The following is a 17,664-nucleotide window of genomic DNA, read 5'->3' as shown; positions in this document are numbered from 1 at the left end:
GGGAAAAGCAGGTAGAAAATGCTGCTAAAAATCATTCTTTGTAAAGAACCAGTGGAGTGGGAAATAAAAACATTCTGCTAGACATTAGTCCTCTAAGCTATTTTTAATTGTTTGTGCAGTGTCCACCAATTAATCTCTAACTGTCTGGTTCTCTTATTTGCAGTGGTAAGAAAGTCCGTCTCCACGATGAGGAGGGCCCGATCGCATGGATAGTCGGGATAGATGATTATGGATTCCTTCAAGTTCATGAAGAAGGCAAGGATGTAGAGTCTGTGCACCCAGATGGCAACTCTTTTGACATGCTGAGAAACCTCATAGTCCCAAAACATTAATAGCCCTCTGAGCTCCCTGTGCAAAGGGAGGCTTTTTTGTATTTGGCACCAAACAGCTAAACTTAAGGGTGGGAAGGGTAGTCAATAGCTTGGGGTCTTTTCCTTCTGATTTTCTGATATCTTTGTTCTTTGACATGGAAACTTCAACAGTTAAGAAGCGCTAATTATCTCATTGCTGAAGGCCTTTATTCTTTTGAATATTCTTTTGAATATTTTGAATATTCTTTTGAATATTCTTTTGAATCTGTGTTGCCATTCTTCATAAGCATCTATTCTTTAAAAGGAGCCTCATTGCAAAAGAATACTTTGCAATGAACAGACCTTTCTTTTCATTTGCACTCTGTATTTGAGAAACTGAAGTTGCTAAATATTTCTCTTTTGTGTCTTGGTGGTTTTATTGTACTTTAGCATAATACAATACAATCTTTACTTTTTTACTGTGTTTTTTAAACTAAGTTCTGGTTTATGCATTGCCTGCCTTGGAAACAGCTAGGAGAGCTCATCATGTATTTCTGAATTACCGGGATTACCACTGTGTTCAACTTCAGGTCTAAGTGTAAAGTCTTGCTGATTTGATTCTTCTCCATGTGGACCTGCACAGCATTTTACCATCCTGTGCTTTGGTCTCAGGTCTGCAACTCTCTCATGGCTGCCTTGAGTTTTTGGAGAGTTTTCCATCAGCACTTAAGAACTGTGTGTGGTTATCCAAATTATTTGTATTTTGCTTTTCTTAGTCAATTTGATTTAAATTGATAATCTCATATGTCCTTTGAATCAGTCTTCCAAGAGGCCTTAGCCCCCTTAAGAATAGCCCACTGGAGTATTGTATCACCTAGTTGCAACCTTCTCATCCAGGTTATTGTAGAATCCCATGTCAGGAGAGGGAAGTTCTACTCAGTAGTTTAGAATTTTATAATGATTCTGTTCTAATAGCAATGAAGTTAAGCTAATAAATAAAAAAAAATACTCAGCTCTTAACATGCCTGCCATAAACAACTACTACAGTAGAGATAAAGAAAAAGCCTGCAGTTAATTTGTGCCCAATTATCTTCCATTGTTTCTTTTGTCACCCTCTTTCCCAAGGCAGAGCCTCTGGTTTTGCTGCTAATCATTAAAAGCAAGAGGTTTAACACCTGCTGACCTGAAAGCAGCTCGCTCTGGGGGCCGGCTGCACAGTTGCAGGTTAGGTGTAACAGCTTGGTCATGACTGGAAGGCATCGTGAAGCAGGCATGTGGGAGCTTCTGCATGATGGCAGCTTGTTGGTTTTTAATCCCAGGCAAGGCGAATTTGCCCCAGGAGGCTTGGCCACCACAGCACTTCAAACAGCTCTCTGCAAATGAAAAGTTTGTCATAAGTGAGATGTGGCCAGCCTCATTTCCTCAAGTAGGCAGCATTGCTTATTATGTTACCTTGTCCCTACTGAAGGTGGATCAGCCAAATTGGTTTCCACAAAGGACTTCTGTCTGCTAGCCAGAAATGGGGTTTTTAGGTTAAAGTTCACCTCATAAACAATCTGAACATGCTAGTAGATTGTTTCAGTTACAAAGTCAAGAAAAGTTGTAAAACAAGGAAACTAGTCTGTAACGGTAATTTAGAGAAATCCTTACATATTAGGGCTTAGGTGGCTTGGCAGCAAGTGCTGGAAATTAAGTTGTCCCTATTACATTTAGAATTTTACACTCTGTATCACAGGAGATTTGTCTGTATGCCGGGTTGTCCGTACCCTGCTGTTTTGTTTCCCTCCATGATCCTTATCATATGAGACAGCACACCAATATTTCATAGAACTGGACAGTGGAGTGCAGACAGCTGTTAATGGGCGTAGTTGAAATGATACACGTGAACACCAGTTTTTAGTTTTTCCCACCAGATGATTTCAGATCTGCTTTGGGCTATTAATTTTTGGCAACTATATTTCAGAATTAAATACTGATACATATTATAATAAAATGAAAGTTGAGTTTGGTTAATAAAGTTTAAATAAAATGGAGAAATCATTTATATATACATATATAAAAAAGGGGAGGGTGGGGGGTGTACACTTACACCTTCCTTGTGCATTTTCACTTGTTTTCTGCTTTTCTTTCAGGCAGTATGTAAGCAACATGCTGCTGCAGGTTGCTGTGGAAAGCATAGCCCTGGTACTGTTTTCCCAACCACAGAGCTCTACAAAATTTTGGATCTGTACCTCAATCCAATACGTGTAGCTAGAACACTTGTCTCTGTTTCGGTACTGTAGGGCGTGCCTGAAGGAAGCACCTTTAAATTTGCTCATGTTCCAGACAGACTGATGGGTGCCTGTAGAGATGTCTGTAAATAACCAGGTCATACATCAGGTTTCAATGTATGACCTGGTTATAATGATGTGTGACCTTTAATTGTTTCCTTAAAACACACTTTCCCTTCGTGAGGGACAAGTACTGTAAGGGAATGATGGGGAAGGATGGTAAAACATGTTCGTGTGTGAAGGGTAGGATGGACCTGCAAACCTTTACTCAGTTGCACCACCCCAGTGTCTGAGCAGCAGGCAGATGGATTCTTAATAGTAAAACATTTCGGTATTTCCTGGCTGCTATTGTTCCTTTTTTATTTCTTCATAGCCTTCTTAATGAAAAGCTTGTTCTATTCTCACTGTGAGTTGTAATATTATTGCAGAATATTTTGCATTGGAAATAAATTTGACATTAAACTTTCTTTCTGCAAATGAGAACTAACCAAATGTAGATGCGCCAAATCGTAGTTGGCTGCTGTGCCTCTTTGCCTCTAACTTTTAGTGGCCTATTCTACGTGTATAAAACTACCTGTTGTCCCGAGGAAACAGCCTTGGGTGGACAAAGCATTTGGTACACACCTGGCCTTTCCTCCAGAAGAACCAAAGAACTTCACAAAGAAAATTCCCATCGTGTAGTGAGCCACTGTCAAGGGTCCTTCTGAGTGTCAGCTGTTCCTGGAGACTGCCAGTGAACCTCCCTGAACCACGCTCACTGTAAGGTAGATAGGGAGCACAGCCTATTGCCTTACTCTTGTTAAGCCAAATTTGGCACAAGCAGAAAGCCACAACATTTTTGTATGAAAATTGTTGATATTGTTGTTCTTTATATATGGCAGACAAATGTGGTGTAGAGCACCTCTGGACATCAATACAGAGAGAATCAGACAACTCCAGATCCAGAAGTGATGCACTGAAAATATTTGATTTCATTCATCTGTCTAGATTGGTAAAACACCTCTTTTGTTGTGAGGTGATGTCATATCTTAAACTATTTTCTTGATGAAGTGCTTTCAAAAATCATTTATTACGATGTCTGTGTTTCTGTGACTTCATTTTTTTCCTCCTGGACTCTGCTTTAACATTTCTCATTACACATTGTGAAAATATTTGTAGGGGTTGCTTACTGATAGGAAAACTTCTGCAGAGCAGGCTGAGTGTGTTGGCACGTCTGTGCTCAGAAAGAAGAGTAAGCAGGTTGTGTCCAGTCAGTGCCAATGCTGTTTCCAAAGATTTGAAAAAGTAATAACGTACTTCACATTTGAGAGTTCAAGCCGTGCATCTCAATTCTAGTAAAAAGCCTTTATAAGACTTCAGAGTGTTTTTTAAAATATATCCAACAAATTACCTCAAAATAATATTACATCATTTAATTCTTTGTGCTGCTGCTTCATTGTACAGCAGGGATTTTTCTTTCTTTTTCTGCTTCAGCTGCAAGACATCAGCAGTCTAAAAAATTGCTCTTTGCAACTACTTTGCAGTATATATGTATGCAGTAGCTATATATATAAAAAATTGAAGTGATTTTTAATATCTGTCACGAAAAAGATTTATGCCGCAAAGAGCTGATACCTGGGGGTAACTGGTTTGATAAAAGCATTTGCATGCGCAAGGTACTGCCACAATGCACCGCACTATGCAGACACTAAAGAAATTAAATCTGGACTTAGGAAAGAAGAGAGGTCAAGAAACGGTGGTGGGCTGCAGGCTTGTAACACGCAACTGCTAGAAAAGAACTGCAGGGAAGAATCATGAACTGATGTGTTTGAGCCTCTTGCATTAGCACATCTCATTAGTGATTCTGTGGTGTTTTCAATTCTCCAAGAGTCTGCCTTTAAAATGCAACGTGGCTAAAACACAAGAAGTAAAAAAACCAAAATCCTTCTATTTTATAGTACATTAACTGTTAAATACAATACGCATTGCAATTGAAATAAATTTCCAAATATGGAACATTATGTGCAACCTTGTGTTTTGTAGTAAAAAAGAAATCCCAACTCACTTTTCCTTTGGCTACAGGATTTTATTAACATTTTAACGGGTTTGTTTTACATAATAAATAAGCAAAAAATTTACATTTTTAGGGAATACATATATAATTCTGAGCATTAATAGGTTGTTTGGTTTGCGTGCTTTTTCACCTACATTTGCCAAATAGCTTTTATCTGCATCATATAAAAAAAGCAAGATCTAATGTTTAGGAAAAAAATGGAATAATAACTTTTTAACATATTCTCTGTGTTGTAAGTATGACTGAAAGGGTGAAAAAATACTTGGTGTCCTGTTTAGAGAAAGACTGGTATTCTGGCAGGTTTCCCATTCATTGGCACTTTCTCTCAGTGATACTTTCTCCTATTCTACATCTGCTGTCTGCTGTGCTTCATTTCATTAGATTCCTTTAATATCCTTTTTCAGATTACAGAGCTGCCATGACCTGGAGGGAAGTCTGTTTCCTTATCACATTATTTACACTGTGGTGTTTCTACTAATAAGATAAAAACTTTGAGACCTCAGCATGGGATTAATGTTTCCAACTTTGCATTTTGGTAAAATATTCCCTCTCTCTCTCTTTTTCTCCCTATCATTTATTTGCTCAATCTGAACTCCCCTAAGAGTTCAAATCCTATCAAGTCACAGGACAGAGGTGTCTGTAGTGGCTCAGATGAGTGCAGTACAGAGAAATGAGGTTATTTTTCATAATATATTCCAATTCACACTCCACTTCTGTGACATAATTTTTTCCAATTATTAAAACCATTGCCACTGTCATGGCTGTGCCACATTCTGCCCTACAAGTCTGCTATGAACATCTGTAAATTAACTGACTAAAGTAATCTTTTTTCTCTTAATATAATTTACTAACATTCCAGATGTGAACATGCAATTGCTGTTTCTGTTCTGGAGTGGCAGGAAAAATGTTTCACACATTTCATTTGCTTTTTTAATTGCAGGTCTTTTCTAAACCCTAGCTTGTATTATCATATGTGAATGTGTAATTGCTTCGTTATTGCCCAACAGGGAAAGTTCATGTACCTGAATATCACATGCCATAAAACATCTGTGGGGAATGATGGAACACCTCCTCCGCTCAGGCTTATTGAATAAAGCCTGGAAGTGTGAATAACGAGGTAGACGCTGGAAAAATATTTTGTGGTATTTTACTGAAAAATATCAATGGCATTTTTTTAACCGAAGCCTAATTTGTGCCTTCCTGAAAACATGTTTTTATAGTGAGAAGTACTTGCAAGAACAGAAAAAAACACTAGATTAACCCTACGTGCAGCAATGCCACTAATGAGGTACAGAGAAAAGTGTAGCATGAAAGCTGTGCATCAGGTTTCTTTTTAATGATGCAAACAATGTCAGTTACTCCTTTATAGGGCATGGTTTTCATTTAACAGAATTGACATACAGGTCTTAGCATAATTGTATCTTTTAAGGAGGTGGCTCCATTCATTAGTGGCCCTGGCTGGGAAGGCTATGAGCCAAAGCCATGGTAAAAACCAACCCGTGGCTCATTGCTTCAATATATGAAGTCACACTGACAACAGTGTTCACTCATAATATTTCTGTCATTTACCCATAACATTTCTGTAGGCTTGCTCACTTCTTTAGTGTTAGATGAACAAGACAGTGCTCAGTTACACTGAGCAAGTGAATGAGCTGCTTCGGTTCTGTTCTGGTAGTGGCTGATGAGGGTTTTTTTGTTATATTTTTCATGCAAGATATTTTCTTCAGCACATGAAAAATTCAGACAACTGTGAACTTCTAAGTGAACACCAATTGAACTTGATAATAAAGCCTTCTCTGTTAACCTTTTAATAGGAAGCAATACGAATACTGAAAATGGTAATTTCAAACGTATGTCTTAAAAGTATTTTTGTGTACTCATAGCAATAAACATTCATACATAGTTGGAGGTGACTCAGTATTATTGCTGCATATAAAAGAGGGAGAACATGATTTTTAGAGGTGTGTATTTGATTACATGCATACATACATTCTGACAACATGCAATCCATTAGCAAATATTTTTCCATATTGCACTAGCCAGGTAAGCGTTTTCCTCAATGGAGGTCTCTTTAGAGAGAGTCTGACAAAAGAGAGAAAGATTTGAAAGTGTAAATTAGCCCTGAGCTGGGCCAAGAACCAGCTAAGTATAACTGACGTGCATCTACAACAATCTGTATTGTTGGTATTTACAGCCAGATTTAGGGAGTCATTCGTTGTGTTATCAAGAGCACACAATGTTTGGTGAAGCGACTGAAAAACAGAAGCGTCTGACTGTTGTCAGTTAAGAACTGGTGGATCCATATGTCCCATATGTCACTTGTAAACTATGCAAAGAAGTAAAAAGGGGGGAATCTATTCCTAACAGGCTGGATGAAACGTCGATGCGTGCTGTATGATTCTCTCCCACTATGGTTTACGAGCACAAACAGAGACTTGCAGAGTGCTCAGTCCCAAGCCCCTGTGTGCTCTGACCCTGCTTTGCTTCAAGTGCAACTTGGGGTTTTGTGGCTGTGCAGTGACTTTCAGCCTTCCAAATTCAGACTGTCTGCTGGCATTATTTGTGAAGTACACGAATCAGTCAAATATTGATCTCACCTTTGTGCTGACAATGAGATTTATGCCTAAGGAAGCTCAGTGTGTTAGAAGCCGAACCTTGCAAACTTCAGAAGTCTACTCTACTGGTAAGTTTAAAATAAAACATAAATGTTCATTATTCCCTTGACTATAAACAAAACATTTCTGGTGCTATTATCAAGATGTATTTTTGACTACTTGGTTTGAAAATCTGCACAGCATTCTCCCAGAACACTCAGTGAAACACACATTTTGAAAGTTTCTTTTTCTTATTACAACATTTTATGGGGAAAAGTATTTAGTTCTTGCTACATGATTTGTCCCAATTTGCCATGACAAGACCTGTAACCCTTTAATAGGTATCTTTGTATGTATTAATTTGTCATAGCGTTCCTTGTCAAGGTAAATGGTGGTGGTAACAATCTGAGATTGGTGAAATCCATGTTAAATAAATTCAGATTTTATTAGTTTAAAAACTTTTGGATAATTAATAAATAAACTTGCTCGAAACTGAGTTCTGTTTAGTTAGTACAGCTGTAGTACAGATACTGAAAATCACCACTTTTTAAACAAAGTTCATTTGTCAGGGTGTTTAACACATAGGTGGAGAGTTGATGTAAAGTTTCACACCATTTGTCGAAAGTACCTAAGCTAGAGTGTAATGTTTATGACAATGATAAAAAAAATCTTGAATGTATTTTGAGAAGGAGGGGTTAAGGAAAAAGTGTTCTTTATATAAATCTCTGCATATAACACCTATCATTTAATTTTGTTGCACACTATAAAATAACAAAAATAAGATCTGTAACATGTCTGTCTTCTCACTGGCACCCGAGTTTATCTGTGACAACAAAGCATGGAAGCTAGATGTAGGCTTTTTTCCTGACCTTGAAGGTACTGTTACACCGTGGCTTGCCAGGAACACACGAGTCTGTCCCTCATTGACCTTCAGCTATGCTCAGTAAATGGAACCATTTTGTAACCAAATGTTTTCTCATGCTTTTTGCAAATCATTACAGTTTGGCTTCTCAATAAAATGTAAGTATTCCTCTATTACCGTCACCTTCCATTGGCTATTATTACCGAAGTTCCAATATAATGGGGTAGTGCAGATTCCTTGTGGGTTTCTGGAGAAGAAGCTGATGAGGGGCTTTGGTTTTTGTAAATAAATGTATTTACTTCCTCGGAATTGTATCCGTAATTTTCTCCTACGTGTCCTGTTGCTGTACATGATGAAGTTTGAAATGTACCATGTTTTGCTAAAACATGGTGATAATTTAGAAGCACAAATGGAACTTGTCCAGAGGGTCTCACATCCATCACACGTTCACTTTCAGAGTCATGATCAAGCTTTACAGTCATTCTCTCATCGTTGTCCAGTTCGTCTAGATTTGTAGCATGGTGACTGATGTGCCCATACTTGGGTTCTTTCATACAAATCCTTCTTGTTTGCTCATATACTGAGGGCATTGGCAGGAGGTGACTTAACTGTCCTATAGCTTTAGACTGGAAACATTCTGATTTTGGCAGCAAGGAATTGGCTATCGCGTTTGGAAAAGAACTTTCATTAATGCTCATTTTTTCTTGCAGGTCTCTGTTAAAAGCTAATTTGTTTTCTTCTTTAATGAGGTGGTGAGGTGGCTGCATCCTGGTGTCTATTTTGTTGGGTTTCATGATGCCAGAATCATAAATCTCTTCTTTGTATCTGCTACCTGGCATGGGTGCTGCACAGCTTGTGAAGTTGTCGGATAGGGCTTCTTGGCTGTATCTTCTGTTTGATATGGGCACTTGCAGGAAAGAGAAAACATGTTAATTACTGACAGTGAGCTCATATAATAGTTAGACCCTAACACTTTTTATAACTGAACGGTAATACCCATTTGGTTTGGGCCAGATCCAAGCCCCAAGGAAGATGTCAGAGACATCCCAACTTGCTTCAGTGGCTTTGGGTAAGTCGCCTTAAGACAGTGCTGAAAAGTTGAAAAAAAACCCAGAACCAAACCCCAAAACCCAACCCGTTAAGAAATGCCAGCAGTGCTGATCAATTCCAAAAAGGTTTTCCATGTGACATGCCCATTTGTTTATTTGACTAAATAATTATAAATAACTATCATTATTAACATAGTTAAATATGGGAAATTAAACCAAAGAAGTATTTGGAAATGTCACCTACTCTCAAAAATCTTGACTTTAAGTAAGGTTTTTTCAGAGATTTATCAAATGATTTACCAAAAGATGGGTAGCATTAATTACATGTCAATGATTTGGTGGTTAGTGTAAAACTGAATTTATTCTTCCTGTCACTTTGGAAGTGTATCGCATCCTTTCCTTGTAAGGAAAGAAGAGAGTGTGCAGTGTTAGGTGCTGATGTGTCAGTATCTAATTCATGACATGTATATGTGATATATCTAATATCTAGAGTGTGTCGCGTTAAAAAGCCTCTGCTTTTTCTCTTTGAAAAACTATCATCCGACATGAAAAACACCTATTGAAAAGCAACATAAATACTTCTTGAGTAATGCTGTATCTCTCCTTTTAAGGAACTATCATGCAATAAGGCTATATGTATAATGTAAATTTGATTTACAACATACACTGAGAATGTCTGTGTGAAAGTGGGAGTACTGAACTGCGTATGCATGGAAATCAGAAGCTAGATTCTTAAATTTTCAAGGGAGTGTGAATCTAGGATTTCTATTCAGGCTTGTTCTCTAAAATCTATTGAGTAATCTTAGTTTTCTCTTATGCTTCTGCATGGTAGCTGAACTCTTGAAACAATTTGAATTAGTTTTATCCTTTTCAGCTTGGCTTACCCAGCTTTTCCATTTTGTACGCTCGTATCTACAAATGGCAAGAGAGAAAGCCACTGGTTTAGTCCTGTACAAAATGGCTAAAATTAGGTGAGCAGTACTTTTTATGCACTGTCTCGTATGAACAGTTTGGCAGTTATACTGCTCCTGCAAGGCATATTTGAAAGTTTTATGTTAAAGGTTAAATGAGCCACTTACTTAGCAAATTTCTCACATTAAACCTAAACTCTGTTCTGTGCTATGCCCACTGAAAGCTCTGGACACCAAAGTGCCTTTTGTAAAAGGGATTTTCTGTTTTTCTAAAAAATTTATTCAACATCTGAAAAGTTTTGGAGGTGCCCTGTAGTGGTTACTGATGTAACTGTAGCTGCTAGTAATTAAATATTCCCTGTGCTATACGAGACTGGCAAAGCCTTCATGTATAACAGAGGAAGCAGAAATAGCTCAATTGTACCTTTTTTATATGCAAAGCTTCATCAATTTCAGAGGGAGTCGCACCACATAATTAACACCAGAATTTAAACAGGAATCTGGATCCAATTTCTTCTTGATCAACCCACCACCCTCCTAGAAACAACAACCCTTCAAGTTATTCTTTTTAATTTCAATGTATGCATTTTGTACCAATAAGTATGTGCAGGCCTAAGTAAACCGAATTCTCATCAGCTGTTGAAAAATGGCCTTCGTAGATCACAAATCAAAACAGGGGTTCAGCCACATACTTGAGTGTAGCTTGGAAATTTTACCAGTGTAATTAAACTGCTATAGTTTTAACTCTGTGTTTGGCATTTTTACTGTGAAATAAGTATGCATGCTGAGAGCTACTGCCATATAACTGTTATGGCTTAACTAATCTGGTATACTGATTTTAGTGTTTTTCCCAGTTGAGACATCCACAGGAGTGATGGGTTTGTTCTCTTACTGCAGCATGGAGTGTTGTTGCTTTATGGCCCTTCTCCAGTCTCTGAACAAAAGATTCTGCTTTTCCATTTTTAGAGCCCAGACTTGTAAGAAGCTGAAGTATCAGAACAACCAATTGGCCCCTGTCTTGTTATCTTCATTTTTATATTCTCAAATTCTCCTGGGCTGCTATCTGCCTTCTTGGTACCAAGAAGTAATTTGCATGCTTGGGAGATTTACAGGATACTATCTATTTTGTTCTGTCCTGTTTCTCAAAACTGGTTTTCATCTTTTCTATTGAGGAAGAAGGTAAGCATCTGGTTAATTGTTTGCAGGCTTCCATTAAGGTTGTCAGCACATTTGTGGAGTTAGACCAGACAGTTAAGCGAGTTGTATCTGCAGAACAACAGAGCATAGTCATTTCTGTCCACTCACATTCAGAACAGTTGCTGGAGCTAGACCTAAATCTGCTTTTGTCTTTCTTTGCAGACAAAAACCCCAAGGATGCCCTGTAACAGACTCCTGCTTCAGAGCTTTTCATACAGAAGTTACTAGAAAGCTGACCAGCTCTTTGTATTGCTGTAGAAAGGCAGCACTCCAGGATTGCTTGCATCCATCTGGTACATGGGCAGTTGCCAGAGTACCTGCCTCAGCAGGTGTATGGGGATCCCATGCATTCTGCACTTCTCCAGTGCTGGAAATGTTTTACAATCCTTGAAGTCAATGCATTAATTTGGGTTGCTTTCTGGGCCACTCTTCTGCCAGAGCAACTCAGCCACGCCAAGTAAGGTAGATACACTGCACATTTCTAGAAGGCCTTTTATACTAATTTACACTTCATTCAGAGCAGCCTGAAACTGCAACTTCAACCACAAATTGAGTCCTTCAGGCACCATGTCTTCGTTAATTCTTGCCAAGTAACTCTGTTTTCCTGCTTGGCATGCAGGGTACAGCTTGGGCAAGTTGAGGGAAAACCTGGAGATAAGAGCCTCAACACCTGGCAGCCTGCTTAGGTTTTGACATCCAACCATCCAAGTGGGAAGAGGAAGGCTACTCTAGCGGGTATTGGTCTTTGTCTAAAACATGCCTATTCATAGTTACAGTATACTAGAATGATCTTTCCTCCGTCAAACATAGTGTGCAGTTAGGAGCATTCCCTCTTTGCTTTTAAACAGTGCAGTCAAAGATCAGATGGTGCTCAATGGGGAGTGATGCTTGCAGAAAAAGTATTTCATTCACAGACATGTTCTGCACCAAGACATTAATAAGCAGAGCTGCTCCTTGTTCTCTTATTGGCTGTATTTCAGTACAAATGAAAGAAAGGCATCTTGGAACCAGGCTAAAGCAAAGCAAGACTGGTACTCAGCACTGATTGTTATGTGAAATGTGTGCAGTCTTTATCAGCAGAGTTTTGCATCCTGGCTGTGAAAACCATTGTCTGTTTTTAGGATACAGCTGAAGCCCTCTTTGTGCATGTTTTGTCTGGCGTATTTTTTTCTTGGGCTTTATGAGCTACGCTTATCGCAGAAGAGTTAATCTGACAATTACTGTATGTTTTGAAAAGACAATATGCCAACACTTGAATGCTGACATGTAGCCTGTATTTCTTAATCTTTTGTACGAGAGGGACTAGCAAAGAGGAGCAATTACCCAGTCGCTCTGAGTTTTGCTGAAGACCAATGAGCAGAACAGCTGTACTGCTCAGGTCATGCACTCCTGTGTCACAAAGGCATATAGAAATTCCTCTGTGTCAAACAAGGCAAAGATACAACAGGTCTCAATACTGTCCATGCCCATGAATACCACATTTTTTAGATTAGCTCAATACCTCTGCTTTGTCCTGGTCTGAACTCTAATTTAAAATCATCTGAGGCATGAGCTGATGTTGTAATGATTACGTTCCCAATTATTGTCCCTCCAAAAACAATAGTAAGTCAACATGATCTTCAAGACCTCTTTGTCTAGCAGAGTGCACTTTTCAAAGAAGATGTCATGTATTTCTTCTGGTTGAACCTGTGGACTTGGTCTGGGGGAGGAAAACAGACCAGGGCTTTTTCACAGTTTTTCTTAGTATTCTTCATAATTTCCTGAGTTTTGGCATGATTAGCTGCACCAAGCTTCACATAGATAGTACAGACTGGCCCACAGCATAACTTGATGAGAAGTGGGTACTGTAGTAATGTAACCGTCAAACGTACAAAGGAAACTTCCCTGGCTAAGAATATGGTTGCCTTCTCTGAAGTGTGTTTCTTTTCTGATGACTAGGCCAACTGGAAAGAAGTGGAAGAAGCTTCAAAACCAGATTCTGAGGCAGCAGCATCTGATTTGCAGGCAGTTTTATCTGCTACGTGCTTTTCCAGAGCTTTGACGGCTTGGCATGATCATCTTAAAATCTCTGATCTCTCCAAAAGAAGCTATTTTCCATAGAGAAAAATGTCTCTGGCCTACGGCATTTTTGGCAGATGCTTCTATGGATGTGATGTGGAATAGCCCTTACATCCAACCCGGTTGCCAGATGTCATACTTGGCATTGCCTTTGGATTGAAGATAATGACGCTAAGCAGATCCACTCTGCTTTGAAGCTTACTGGCTGTCAGTTTTTCAGTGAACCACTGGTAAAAGCAGCAGTTGACAGTGTAAGGAAGATCAGATGCCCCTTTCAATTCAAAGCAAAAAGTCACTTCCAAAGGTGCAGATTTCTCCCTGACACCAGCCTCAGCAGAAGTACAACAGGGCTAGTTCTACCTCGCAAGGAAACAAACTCTAGAACAATTAGGTATAAACCCTCTTTGCAGTGGAGGCTCCATTTTAATTTCCCCTCTTGTAACATTGTGTGAACTCAAGCAGCGACCTCTGACCAGGCCTGAGTTTGACCATCTTCTTTTTTCCTTCCAAAACAGTACATTTTAAGTGCTTTTACAGAGAATTAACTGCACCAAGTAATTTTTCATTAAATGTCCAATAGGTAAAGACCCATTAAAATGTTTCATTTTAATGATCTCATAATCATTATAAAATCATAAGAGGATCCACTACATCTGTACCGAAAAGACAACCCACATATTCCAACCTAAGCAACAAAATCTATGTAGAAGTAGAACCAGAAGTAAGAACTACTGGCATCACAGCTCCATTTTCCTGTTCATGAGGAAATTGAAAAATACTAGTTGCTTGCAGCTTTTTGTTGGGATTTTTTTCTACCCTAACATATTTAACAGTGTTCCTGCGGAATCCTTCTGGCTTTATGTTTACTAGGAGTTGTCTGCCCATACCAACCAACCGACAGTAAACTGCATGTCTGCTGCTAAGCTCACTGGGTTTTTCTGGCAAGTATTACAGCCACAATCAATTTTACAGACTGTTCTCTGAACAGGCTGTTCTTTCCACATCCATTCTCAATGTATCTGATGGCACCCTCTGACCAGCAAGGGGTAGATCTACTTTCTCGGTCAGTCTCACGGCATCTGTTAGTCTGGAAGCAGAGAAGAAAAGCCAGGCTGATTTCTGTACACCCAGGATAGCTTTGTTCCTGCAGACTTTCTGGGGAGCTGCAGGATTTACTTCAGTCTTTATAGATATTCTCAAAAGATACAGCCTTTTCTTCTTTTCCACAAAGATACAGCATCTTTAGAAAGGACAAAACCATTTCTTATTTTTGGACTAAAGCTACTCCTTTTCACACCCAGTCTACAACAGCAACAAAAGAAAGCCAGCACATCAGAGGACCATAAGCTCAAGAAAAGCACTTAACCTGCACTAGGCTGTAAGAAGAGCTTCAGTCATGCTCATTTTCAACCTAAACACAGAACACTAAAATAAAATGCTACAGCCAGTGAGGTGAGGTCGATCAACTAGGTGAGGCTAAATGTTCCTGTGAAGGACAAAGCCCTGGGCAGAAGTCATTTGTTCCTCTGCGGGAGACACATTCAATGTCTGATACAGTTTTCTGTCTGATGTAGCAAGCTCAGCTTTTAACATGGGCAGATATTCCCTTCAGATCCAGGATGTCATGTCTCTAAGTGAATAAATGCTCGTTTCTGGTACTCAGGAATCTTGAGCCTGCTTTTCTGTCATTTTTATTTTAAATTTCCACTACTACCTCCATCCCATCCTCAGCGAGGCTAGAAGAAAGGAGTGTTTCCATCTAACTTTGTAACAATATGTCAACCACTCAATTCTTGTCAATGATTTTTTAACTAATCAAAATGGTGTATGCAGATAGATGTAAGGTATACAAGATCTAAAGATTAGAGTGTATCTTATGCTTGCTTATGTTAAGTTACTTTATGGCTTTGCAAAGTTATTTCTTACAGGTTTTCATCTCAGAGAAGCCAGTGTCTTTAGTGCTTCCTTTGAAGTATTTGAGCTGACCATCTGCATGAGTGAAAATGCAGTTGGATGGGGAGGAACACTGAAGACATTTTCAAATAAAGTAGAAGACAGTGCATTTTATTTACTTGTTTGCTGTAGTAACTATAAGGTAAAGACAGACAAAATGGCTTCATACTCAGAAAGGACAGCCTTCAGTTTTTATAGAAATAGATCACATTTATTTTAAAGTCTGTATAGGATCTGAAGTATATTTGTTTCTTTCTGACTTCAGATGGCTTACTGGAGCAATTGCACTGAATAACTCTGACTGATAGTGCAAACACTAAGATAACTGTGCTGATATTAAAGGAGGTGTTATTTCTGCCCTATTCTAAAAGTGATTCTGGTAATTACATTTTTGCAATTGCTGCCTTGATAATATTCCTAATCAAGTGCTGATGGCAATTGGAAGAGGGATATAAATACTATAAACATAATGATTGTAACACTTCGCTGTTTCTGATTTTCCGTATTTCCTAAACACCTTGTAATTCTTGTTTCCAAACTACAATTACAGATCTTCCCCAGACACCCACAACTTTTCTTTTCTTACTTTCTTTTTTTAAAGTGACACCCACCTTCGTAACTCTGTGCAAGATTATGTCGGATGATGTTCACTGGCTGATCAGGAAGATTTTTGGATGGTGACTGGCTGTTGGGTACCAAGGAGTTGGCATAATGCCACTGGCATTCTCCATTTGTCTGCAGTGTACTCAAGAAAAATCGAGCCACTTCACAAGGTGCTCCTTGAGACTGCCCAAACTTTGAAGGCAGCATTTGCTTTTTGCTACTGAAGACATGAGAATCTACAGGGAAGTGTCCATAATGGTAAGAGAAAGGCAAGCTATATGACGGGGCATATAAAAGTTCACTGTTTTCTGAATGGAAGTTTTGTTCTTGAATGGTGGCGGCATTCACTGCAGGGCTGGATCGCCAGTTTCCCACCTGGCTGCATTCCAGTTTGTCTGTTTGGAATGAGCTGTATTGCTGGGGGGGAAGAAGAGAAAAAGGGAGGGGAAGAGAGTTAAATGACTAGCTTTAATATGAAACTGCATAACATATCATACAGGCAGCCAGAGCTGGGCCTCCTTGAACTCCAGTCTCATTGGCTAAAGGGGCTGGCTTACCAGTGCATTTGAAGTTCCTTGTCATCATGATAACTACTTTCACTTCACATAAGAAGAAAAAAACTCTATTTTTTCATTTAATTTTAAGGGTTTATTTGATAGTTTTGCCAGTTGCATTTAGCTATGAAGTGCAAGCATTTGTAAATGTTAGTGAGTAGAAGTCTGTCATAAAGCACAGGAAATCGCTGATTTATGGAGTAGCAGATCATGAATATGATTTTGCATATGTTGGCATGACAAGATTTAGAATGGTAGGAACACAAAACCTGTCCTTCTGATCAGCTTCTATCACAGTAAATTTCTCTTCCCACTCTCTTCCACCCTCCTCTCCAGTCTTCAAATGTTTTCTAGGCACTCGCTGCTTTGAATGCAGTATATGTACTAGCTGCACTCACTGCTAGTTTAAGGTAATAGCAGCCCCTTCCATCAACGTTCATTTCAAAGTCTCAGAATATCTCATGGTGGATGTCATAAAATCATAGACTCATAGAATAGTTAGGGTTGGAAAGGACCTCAAGATCATCTAGTTCCAACCCCCCTGCCATGGGAAGAGACACCTCACACTAAACCATCCCACACAAGGCTTCATCCAACCTGGCCTTGAACACTGCCAGGGATGGAGCACGCACAACCTCCCTGGGCAACCCATTCCAGTGCCTCAGCACCCTAACAGGAAAGAATTTCCTCCTTATATCCAATCTAAACTTCCCCTGTTTAAGTTTTAACCCATTACCGCTTGTCCCGCCACTACAGTCCCTAATGAAGAGTCCCTCCCCAGCATCCCTATAGCCCCCCTTCAGATACTGGAAGGCTGCTATGAGGTCTCCACGCAGCCTTCTCTTCTCCAGGCTGAACAGCCCCAACTTTCTCAGCCTATCTTCATATGGGAGGTGCTCCAGTCCCCTGATCATCCTCGTGACCCTCCTCTGGACTTGTTCCAGCAGTTCCGTGTCCTTTTTATGTTGAGGACACCAGAACTGCACACAATGCTCCAGGTGAGGTCTCACAAGAGCAGAGTAGAGGGGCAGGATCACCTCCTTCGACCTGCTGGTCACGCTCCTTTTGATGCAGCCCAGGATACGGTTGGCTTTCTGGGCTGCGAGTGCACACTGAAGCCAGCTCATGTTCATTTTCTCACCGACCAGCACCCCCAAATCCTTCTCTGCAGGGCTGCTCTGAATCTCTTCTCTGCCCAACCTGTAGCTGTGCCTGGGATTGCTCCCACCCAGGTGTAGGACCTTGCATTTGTCATGGTTAAACTTCATGA

General features: G+C 39.5%; 2 protein-coding genes across 9 annotated transcripts in view; one reads left to right on the top strand and one right to left on the bottom strand.

Moving 5' to 3' along the window:
* Window positions 1-6,424, top strand: part of HLCS (holocarboxylase synthetase) — a 127,324-nt gene extending 120,900 nt beyond the window's left edge. For all 3 annotated transcript variants that reach the window (XM_065676928.1, XM_065676929.1, XM_065676931.1), the window contains one exon: window positions 164-6,424. In XM_065676928.1, coding sequence (XP_065533000.1) covers window positions 164-332 — 169 coding nt within the window. In that variant the 3' untranslated portion in view covers window positions 333-6,424. The remainder of the gene's footprint in view (window positions 1-163) is intronic.
* Window positions 6,425-7,633: 1,209 nt separating this feature from the next.
* The window catches only part of SIM2 (SIM bHLH transcription factor 2), a 61,536-nt gene continuing 51,505 nt past the window's right edge, over window positions 7,634-17,664 (bottom strand). For 5 of the 6 annotated variants that reach the window (XM_065676932.1, XM_065676936.1, XM_065676934.1 and 2 more), the window contains 2 exons: window positions 15,849-16,257; window positions 7,634-8,976 (listed from right to left, as the gene is read on the bottom strand). In XM_065676932.1, the coding sequence (XP_065533004.1) occupies window positions 8,249-8,976; window positions 15,849-16,257 (1,137 nt within the window). In that variant the 3' untranslated portion in view covers window positions 7,634-8,248. The remainder of the gene's footprint in view (window positions 8,977-15,848; window positions 16,258-17,664) is intronic. The other variant, XM_065676938.1, reaches the window with a different exon arrangement.

Source organism: Lathamus discolor, chromosome 4, assembly GCF_037157495.1.
Source record: "Lathamus discolor isolate bLatDis1 chromosome 4, bLatDis1.hap1, whole genome shotgun sequence".
NCBI classification, from domain to species: domain Eukaryota; kingdom Metazoa; phylum Chordata; class Aves; order Psittaciformes; family Psittacidae; genus Lathamus; species Lathamus discolor.
Note: the sequence above shows the minus strand (reverse complement) of the source record. Positions and strands in the feature narration are given on the sequence as shown.